The 10,488-nt window shown below is 36.4% G+C and overlaps 1 protein-coding gene across 1 annotated transcript; it reads left to right on the top strand.

The window, feature by feature from the left end:
* Positions 1 to 26: 26 nt before the first annotated feature.
* Positions 27 to 8,874, top strand: acadm (acyl-CoA dehydrogenase medium chain). The gene is made up of 12 exons (XM_028020083.1): positions 27 to 173; positions 1,227 to 1,332; positions 2,188 to 2,285; positions 2,569 to 2,638; positions 3,399 to 3,499; positions 3,729 to 3,809; positions 4,562 to 4,692; positions 4,792 to 4,900; positions 5,328 to 5,468; positions 6,371 to 6,466; positions 7,605 to 7,853; positions 8,074 to 8,874. The coding sequence occupies exons 1-12, from the start codon at positions 159 to 161 to the stop codon at positions 8,143 to 8,145; spliced, it is 1,269 nt and encodes a 422-aa protein (XP_027875884.1). The 5' UTR covers positions 27 to 158; the 3' UTR covers positions 8,146 to 8,874.
* The last annotated feature ends 1,614 nt before the right edge of the window (positions 8,875 to 10,488 follow it).

Here is a 10,488-nt window from a genome sequence, read left to right as displayed (position 1 = left end):
TTATATAAGCTGGAAAAACTGGGACAAAAGTCACAGTGGAGGTGCCAGGTTGTACACGTCACATTTTCCCGTCGCTGTGATTGGTCGAGAGGACGCTAACTTGCTGCAGCAGAGGTAGCTAACGTCCAGTCGGTTCAGTTTATGCTGAAGGATCAACAATGCTGCTCAACAAGGTGCGTTTGTTTCCTCTAATTGCTATTTACAGACACATTTCTATGTATTCAGTTCCAGTTAATTTGTGAATGTAAGCTTTAAATTAGTGCGTTTGTATATGGAAACGAGGCTAGTTGGACCGTTACGTCACATGCTAATGTTAGTTAGCAAGTTGCTATAACGGCTAAAACACAGAAATAGTTTTCCATCGAGTTTTTGCAAGTATGTTTTAGTCACTATTTGAATGATTTTCAGCATCTCCTGGATCTTTAACAGCAGACCCGAATCCGTGCCTGAGTTTCTAGCATTAGCTTTAGCATCCTGTGCAAATATCTGTAATCTAAAGGTCCATTTCAAGGAGCAGGAGAAATATTAGAAAAGAGTAACCGACTTAAACTGAAACCTGGTCTGAGTAAACAGACTGGAATACCTTTTAGTTTCTGTTCAATGTATTTGGATGGTTTTTGTTGTTCATAACCCCTTTTCAGTATGTTGTTTTTAATAACTACAGTATTATTTTTCTTATAAACTTGCTCTAAACTTTCAGTGTCTTTAGATTTTTTTCCTTGGTGTAACTACGTTCTTCTATTTTCCTCTAACTTGCTGCTGGTACGCCTGAATTTCCCCTCTGCTGGGCAATAAATGATTTTTTCTTATATTTTATTCAAAGGAGAACAATTTTATCTGAATCCAGAGCATATAATATGTAAACACAATGTTTACCTAACTATTATTCTGCCAAACAGTAAGTAGACACAATAAGATGATGACAAAGGTTCTGTGAATATTATATATGTATAATATTCATGCAAATTTGGAACAAACTTCCAGAAAACTACAAAACAGCCAAAACAATGACTTCCTTTAGATCTAGACTAAAAACCTAACTGTCTAGAGTTGCTTTTGAAACGTAATCAATGAAACATTAATCAACAATATTAATCAGCAAAGTGTAATGTTTCAATTGTTCACTGTGTTTCTACGACTTTGCATTTTGTGTTTTTTATGATGTAAAGCACTTTGAAATGCCTTGTTGCTGAAAGGTGCCATGATGACCTTTGCCCTCCATGCAGGTGTTCAGAGCCAGCCTTCGCTCTGGGATTCGTCTGCAGAGCTCCGGTGCTGCTGCAGCCGCTGCAGCTTCCAGCAGCCATGCAGGAGCTCCTGGCTACTCATTTGGTGAGTCAGAGGAAATCAAGACGATAAGCAATATGTGAATACAGAAAATTGTGCCTTATTGACTTTTCCTTTTTTAAACATATTCATCAGTGTAGTCGATTACACATTTAAATGATAATTCTTCACCAGCACAGCACATTTAAATACACTAATAGTTTCACAAGTTTGGACAAACATATAAAAACAACTTAACATTTTCCAGTAAGTGCAATTAGAGTATAACAGCCACTATAAAGTAAATAACAAAGAAACTGACACTGACAAAAACAGGTTGACTACTTTGGTCAAACCTGTAAAAACAAACTACAACAAATCGTCTTTCAAGTGGTTCAGAAAGTGCAATTAGGAATTCTAAATATAATGTGAAATAACTAATAAAGCATAGAATTATACTGAATAGATCTGCCCTCATCTATTGGGATCATCGTCACAGATACCCAATCTAGAATTATTTTTTTACTACAGGACCAATACAGATATAATATTGGATCGGTCATCTCTGTGGTTTCTGACCTCTTTCGCCACCCCTCCAATGCTTTTTTACACACACTGATGGACATAAATGCTGAAAGAAAGCTGTTTTCATTATTTATTTATTATAAATAAAACTAATTTTCTTCAGAAACAAACTGCAGCCTTGTTTTTTAGTGGCTTTGCCCAAGAATCAGATATTAGAACAAAACCTAATTTCCTCCTGAAAGATTCACTCATAAACATTTGTCCTTGCTAGGCTCCTTTATAAATGAGGTTTTTTTTGAGTCATACCAACATGTTTTGGAAATCAATAAAAGTGTATCTATTTGTAGTGAATGAGTGAATTCTGTCTTAAATTTTTTTCTGTTGTTTTTTGAACAGAGCTGACGGATCAGCAGAAGGAGTTCCAGCAGCTGGCGAGGCGCTTCGCTCGAGAAGAGATGATTCCTGTGGCAGCTGCTTATGACAGAAGTGGTGAAGTATGTTCAGAAAACAAGAGGCTCAAATATACGGCTGAATACTTTCTTTTAAAGTGTAGTTTTACAGAAAAACTTTAATCTTTATACCCTTCAGTTGTTCAAATTTCCTAAAGATATGAAGCCGAATTTAAATACCAATGGTATAATAGTGGTTGGTTTAGTATTATAAAACATAGCTTTATTATTTGGAAATAGAAAATGGATTTAAATCTAATCAAATGTAGGTCTTAGGAAGCCAAATGTTTAAGTTTAATGTTTAATTGACCTTCATTTTTTCTCCCAGTATCCAGTCCCCATCATCAAGAAGGCCTGGGAGCTCGGCCTGATCAACAGTCACATCCCACAGCAGTACGGTAAGCCATTACTAATTTAATGCATTTCTATAATATCCAATCTTTTTTTAATTGTCAGGATCTTATAATAACAGATGCAGATAATTAAATAAATGCACATTTAATTATCTGTAAAACCTGTTTTAAATTTAGTGATTTAATGGTGATTCAATAATGGGCTATTAAATAAATTATTTTATGGTACATTTGATGATTTAATAATCTGTTTATTTAATGAATTTTGTCCCATTTTAACGCTTCATAAAGAGCATGAATAGTTTGATATGAAATATTTGATTGTTCTCTGAATGCAAGATTTGTAGGCAAATCTCTGTTTTACAGATAAATGAACAAAAATGTTAAAAACATAAATAAAACAGATCAAATGTAGTCTTTTTTTAAGACTTATTTTTATTCATAAAAGGCTCCTGGGTGAAATAATTAGTTGGTTTTTAATTAGGCCAGTTATAGTGTCAAATATATCTTAATAAACTCCTAATAAATCAGTAGATGCACAGCAACATTTATGACATATTCACTTCTCTTTTTTATTTATTTCACATTTAGGTCATATTTAAATTACTTATAATTTCACATGTTATAAATTTCATATCACTAATGGTTTGTATTTGCTAATGTATAACTATTTGGATGGGAGTAGATTGTCAGCAAATAATCACTTTCCCTTGGGGATCAATAATGTATATTCTGATTATTGACCCAAATCTAAATGTGAGGTTTCTTCTTCCGTTTCTCTTAAATGTTGAGCTTTTCCTTTAAGGTGGAATGGGCCTGTCGATCTTTGACGCCTGCCTGATCACAGAGGAGCTGGCCTACGCCTGCACTGGGATGCAGACGGCCATCGAGGCAAACTCTCTGGGAGTAAGTAAAGTAACGCATCCATAACGACGTCATCAGGACAGGAGAGCAGCTAGTGACAGAGCAGAAATTATTTATTTAATGAATTTTATTCAAATATTATTTAAGAGATTTAAGTTTATTGCTTCAAAACAGATTTTATGTCTCCTAACTTCCTTCCTGATAGTTTTTCCACCTCATCAATCATAAGGAGAAGCTCCGTATTAATCAACTTATTGTTTGTACTTTGCAGCAAATGCCTGTAATTCTTGCTGGAAATGAGGAGCAGAAGAAGAAATACCTGGGAAGGATGACAGAGGAGCCGCTGATGTGTGTAAGTTCAGTACAAGACAAACTGCTAGTTTTAGTCTAAACATTGAATAGTTTGGAATATTACTGAAAAGTCCATTTATTTCAGAAACGTTTATCACCAAGTGAAACAAATTATTACACACTAAATGTTTGAAAGAATTTATTCCTGTTAATTATGATGATTTTTTTAATACACGACATTTCAAATTAGAGCAAATTAGTATTAAAAGAATGTTTTTAATACATTCTGGACGATGTGGCTTATAGATAATTATTGATTAGTTTTCTGTAATATCTGAAATACTGACAATCATTCCTGTTTCATCCACCATTTTGACTCCACACTGTTTATTTTTAAGCTTTGAAGATCTGGTGGAATTCAAAATTGTTCAAATTATGTTTATTAAATAAGCCGTTACCTGAGCACAAACAGAGATGTTTTTTTGAAAGAGAAGGGGATTTAACTCATGGGTTTACTCAACCCGAAGGATTTGGAGTATATGCAAGAAAGAGCTTTTATATTTCAATTCATGGTGTAAAATTATGGAACAAGTTAATCGAGGAGTTAAAACAAAGTCAAAATTTAGTACAATTTAAAAGTAAATATAAGGAGGTAATTTTCACAACATACAGAAATGTGACCATTTTCTTCCACTTCCTGCGGTTTTAAAAAAAATCTAAGTTATGGCTTTTTAATTTAGGCAACATAAAAAAAATGAATTTTTTTTCTGTTTGTCGTTCAGAGTTGTGACGCTTCTCGTTTCTCCTCCACAGGCGTACTGCGTCACTGAACCCGGAGCCGGTTCTGATGTGGCCGGACTAAAGACCCGAGCCGAGAAGGTGGGAGACGAGTACGTCGTTAACGGCCAGAAGATGTGGATTACCAACGGAGGGAAAGCTAACTGGTGTGTATCTACGCCCAGCTGCTGTCTTCCTTCGCTCATTGGGGGTTATGTGGCTGCAGTATTGGTAGACAACATGTTATTTGTCTCTTCTGTCCTCAGGTACTTCCTCCTTGCTCGCACCAATCCTGATCCCAAATGTTCAACCAGCAAAGCTTTCACTGGCTTCATCGTGGAAGCGGATACTCCAGGGATTCAGATTGGAAGGAAGGTAAGCAGGGTGTTCAAACATATTTTAAAGTCTTAAATGTATCTAAAATTAAAACCTTGAAAATCATAAATGAATCTATCTCAAATTAAGGCCTTAAAATCTCTTTAATTCATGTAATTAAGGTCTTAAAAGCTCACTTCTATTTCTAATCCATAAGATGCTACATTCATTGTGTGCATAAATCTTGGCACTACTACTATGTAAAATATACGATTTTCTTTTGTACATTTCTCTCGTGATGCAAGTTTTAAATTTCATTCATTATGGTCTTAAAAATTCCTAAACCTGAGTTGGTGAAACCTGCAGATACCCTGGTAAGCAGGGAATCTTAATAAAGCTGTGAGCGTCTCTGTAAATAAAACTACATTAATTTAGCGATGTTAACGATAAACAGTAAATACCCGTCTGACCCGTCTTGTCCTTCCAGGAGATGAATATGGGTCAGAAATGCTCGGACACCAGAGGCATCACGTTCGAGGACGTCAGGATACCGAAGGAGAACGTTCTGATCGGAGAGGGAGCCGGGTTCAAAATCGCTATGGGTGCCTTTGACAACACCAGACCACCAGTAAGAGCTCCAGATGTTTCCAGCATTGCAAAAATATCACAGCAAATCAGGTTTATTTTGAAGAATGGAGATATGACAGCTTCTCACCATAAAAACACAATACAGACAATAAATGCATGGATATGTTTTTCTAGATCTTGCTGGGACATTAATCAGTTTATTCATTATATTTAACAAATTTTATCATTAATTCACAAACATTCTCTTACAACATTTACTGCAAACAAGTGAAAAGAGAGCAGGAAGAAGAAATAAATCTTGTAAAAAATCTGCCTCTTCAATAATAAAATACATTTTCTGAGCCGTAAACATTAAATCAACAATCTAAGTTGCAAACAATCTATCATTCTCCTCATAATCTACTCATAGAAATCTATAAGACTTAATAATTTTTCTTGTAAAATGGTTTGATTTGATTCACAGTAAAGCATTTTTTCATCTCTTCATCTAAATTGCTCCATAATTTTACTCCGTCCATCGAAATGCACATTTGTTTTAAACTAGTTCACAGTTTTACCTTTAAATTTATTTCTTATTTTTATCTCTTGAGCTTGAGAAAAATAACTTTTCTAAACTAATTGTCAATAATATTTTCTAGTTTTAAACATACGTAATAGCATTTTAAAATAAATCAAGTCCTTTAGTTTCAATATTTGAATAAACAGCATGTTCTCTAGCATTCACTTTATATGAAATTTACATAACTTTCCTTTGTGTCACAAAAAACTTTTTGTTTTGCGTTATGTTTGCTTTTGTCAAAACGGTACCATTAAATCCAATGAGTAAATGTCCGCAGTACATAATAATTGAAGTGATCAAATGTTTCCCATGTTCTGTCTCAAATATTCCAGATTTAAATGTATTTATGTTTTGTTCTGTTAATTAAAGTGACTTTATTTCAGGTGGCAGCCGGAGCAACAGGCCTGGCCCAGAGGGCTCTGGATGAAGCCACCAACTACGCCTTGGAGAGGAAAACCTTTGGCAAAGTTATTGCTGAGGTTAGTTTGAACGTCCAGAATGGGGTGTTAATGTGTCGCATCATTTTTAGCTACAATGCCGTCAATTCAAACTATAACACAACGGTATATTTAACTCCTTTTACAACATTTCTGCTTGAAATAACCTCCCCAAAATGAAATTATTTGGATTATTTATCAAAATAAAGCCAAGACTCCAGAGAATATTCTAGTTAAAAAAAACAAAACAAAACTCTTCTGTTACTGAGGGAGAGTAAATGAATATGGCACACCAGAAAAAATAAATAATGTTCGCTTAAAAAAATGCAGTTTGTGATGTAACTATCCCTCTGAAAGGATGCAGCTGTGATCCGAAACATAAACCACAGCGTAGAATCTGACCTTTTGCTGTGCCGAGTCTCATGGAAAAGATGAATCGTAGTTTTATTGGATAAAGCCCAGGCCTCACTTTTAGTTTCCTTTTCCACCAGTAGGTGGCGCCTTGAACATAAAACTAAAGAAATTGAACTTGGGAACTAATAAGTTGTTTATGGAAGAAGATTAGGACAAACACATTTTTTTTTACATTTTATATGATTTTAATCTCAGAATTTAGACTTTTTATCTCTGAATTCCTTTTTTCCTGTGATTTTGGTTTATTTTTTATTTTTTCTCAGAATAATTTTTGTTTTACCAGAATTTTGATGGATTTTTTCCTAAGAATTCTGACTTTAATCTCAGAATGTGGACTTTTTTTTCCAGAATTGACCTGTTTTTTTTTTTTTTTTTCTTTCCAAATTTTTTCCCCCAGATTCTGTGTGAATCTATATCAAAATCCAAATTAATAAGCAAATATTCTTTGATTTATATCTGTTATGTTGTTTGCATATAAAGATAATTACGTTTCCTCCTTGTTATAGGATTTGTAAATCTGCACTTTATCTACATCGAAATATTGTCCCAAATTTGTTTGGTTGATTTAAGTTTTAAGACTAGATTTGTCTGATGATGCATAAACAATGTGAAATATTCTGAAACTGAGGAAGAAGTCAGCTTTTTGGCCCTAATCCTCTTCCGTAACAGTACATTAACTAAAGCAAATGGCTAATAAACTTGGGTTGTATTTCTGCTGAAGCCTTTCTACCAGGATGGTTATGGTGTCTGTGTTTTTGTTCGGCAGCACCAGGCCGTGTCGTTCCTCCTGGCTGAGATGGCCATGAAGGTGGAGCTGGCCCGGATGGGGTACCAGCGATCCGCCTGGGAAGTGGACCAGGGCCGCAAGAACACCTACTACGCCTCCATCGCCAAGGCCTTCGCCGGAGACATCGCCAACCAGGTGGCCGCCGACGCCGTCCAGATCTTTGGAGGAAACGGCTTCAACAGCGAATACCCGGTGGAGAAGCTGATGAGGGACGCCAAGATTTACCAGGTGAGGAAGATCGCTTCATTTAGATCAAAACTGACAAAACACTGAGTTCCTTTTACTGGTTTACTGTCTGGCTTCTTTTGTTTCTTTGTATTTTTGCGTTTTTATAATGTAAGGCACTTTGAACTGCCTTGTTGCTGAAATGTTCAATATAAATAAAGTTAATTGATTGATTTATTCACTACCAACAGTCTAAAACAGCTCTGATTTATTTTATCTGTAGATCTATGAAGGCACGGCTCAAATCCAGAGGCTCATTATCGCCAGAGAACACCTGGGAAGATTCAAGAAGTGAAGAAGATCATCCGTCCTCATCCTCAGTGATTTGCCGTTAGCCTGCAGCTCCTGTACATAACGCGTTTCTGTAAAACGGACCCGGCCGCTGACCTGGGATGCAGCTCCAGTGTTTTCTGCCTTAACGAACAATTCGGATCATTAATCTGAGTCACCAGGTCCTGATTCTGCTGATTCAAACGATGAAAACCACTTTAAATGTGACGATTAAAACTCGTTTCCAAGCCCAAAATAACACAAGACTGTAAAAAATATAATTTCTCCAGCGAACAGTTTAACTGCTTATAGTTTTTATCAGAAATGCATCTTTAAGCATTGATCAGTTATTGAACTAAAGCTGCTGTTAATCTTGTGCATCAGTGACTCAGATCCAGTTTTCTGTAAAGATTTATTGTCGCTCACATCTTCAGCCTTTTAATAATAATCTTGCTCAATATTTTTGCCATATTTTGCCTTGAACATCCGTCTGACTTTAAGATCAAATTTGTAAAATAACTTTCAGTTTGAACAGAATGTGTAGAAAGATGTTTAGAAGTCTGTTTTGCATGTCTAAAATGCAGCTTTTTTATCTTGTCAATAATATTTTGCCTGTTTTTAAATTTAAAATGAGATTAAAACAGTTTTACAGTCAGATTTCTTCAGACTTAACCAGGATGTAATTCTGTACTGTAACAGTGTTTTCTGAGCCTGTTTGCCATCAACTACATTATTACACTTCTGTTCAAAAGGATCTTTGACTTTTTTTATTTCTGCAAATTCATTTTAAGAAAATAACAATTAGTCTGTTTCTTTTCCCTTAATCCTCCTGTTATGTTGCGGGTCAAATTGACCCGTTTTACAGTAAAATTTATTTTTTTAAATAATTGGAAGTATTTTTTCTGCATGAAACTTTTTCTATTTGTCTTAATAGGTGCACTCTACATATAAATTGAAAATGGTTCATTTTCAATCTGATTCTGTTCGGGTCAATTTGACCCAGCAGTCAGGTTGAAGGTTAAAAAAAAGTCCAATTGTATACGTTTCCTTGCAGCTATGAACCCTATTTTACCACACACATGCACACGTGCAATACTGATGCATCTATATTGACTGGAGATGTTAGAATGGCCCTTAGCGGCTGGAGTAAGTAGGAGTCTTGAGGCAGAGAAACGGTGCAGACCCACTTCGTGTTTATTCACCAATATTTAACACACCCTGCTTACAAAGGTCTAAGGTCTCAGCAGCAGCCACACTGAGCTGTGTTTCATTAGAAGGCAAAAACGTCATCACCTTTTCATCTTGAACCTCACAAATCAAGAGCTGCTGCACTGGTCTCTGACGCACCTGGAATTCTTTCAGCAAATTCACATGAAATGTCTGTTTTTTCACTCTGTCAGGCATAAACAGTTCATATGTGACCTTACTCACTTGTCGAGTCACTTCATATGGGTCATGCCACTTGGCAAGCAGCTTGTTATCTGAGGTTGGTAGCAGCAATAGGACCTGCTGGCCTGGTTTCAGGACCTTTTCTTTAGATTTCTGGTCATACCATCCTTCTGGTTCTGTTGTGCTGTCTTCATGCTCTCCTGTGCCAGAGCTGTCATTTCCTCCAAGCTCTGTCGCATCTTGACCACATATGCCACAATGTCCTCCGCTGATTCAGGATGTTCCCAGTAACCTTCAGGAGGTCCAATGGTCCACTTGACGTCCATAGAGCAGTTCAAATGGCGAAAATCCCGTCGAAGCCTGTGGGATCTCTGTATGCAAAAAGCAAATAGGGCAACAACTGGTCCCAATCTGCTCCTGTAGTGGAAACAAAGTTGCGCAGCATGTTCTTTAAAGTCTGGTTGTATATCTCAACAAGCCCGTCCGTTTGAGGATGATAGGGGGTGGTCTTAATTCCCTTCACTCCTAGCAACTTGTAGACTTGCTGTAACAGCTTAGACATTAAGTTTGTTCCACAGTCTGTCAAAACCTCTTTCAGGATCCATACTCCAGAGAACAATTGTATCAGACAGTTAGCAATATTTCTGGCTTTCACACACCTCAGGGGAAAAACTTCAGGATACCGAGTTGCATAATCGCATATAACTAGGATGTACTTGTTGCCTGCTGAGCTTCTCTCTAAGGGACCCACTACATCCATCCCTATTCTCTCAAAAGGAGTACCAATAATTGGTAGGGGCTGCAGATGGGCCAGAGAAATCTTCTTTCCTGAAGTGAGTTGACATTTAACACAGGACTTACAGAAGTGTGATGTTTGACTATACATTCCTGGTGTTGTTGCGCAACACCCCCCCCCTCCTTTCTGTCTCTACTCTCTCACTCTCGTACTTCCTCTTCTGAGAGGGGAGATGTGCTACCA

The sequence above is a fragment of the Xiphophorus couchianus genome, chromosome 6, assembly GCF_001444195.1.
Source record: "Xiphophorus couchianus chromosome 6, X_couchianus-1.0, whole genome shotgun sequence".
Lineage (NCBI taxonomy): Eukaryota > Metazoa > Chordata > Actinopteri > Cyprinodontiformes > Poeciliidae > Xiphophorus > Xiphophorus couchianus.
This window is presented reverse-complemented; position numbering and strand designations above follow the sequence as displayed.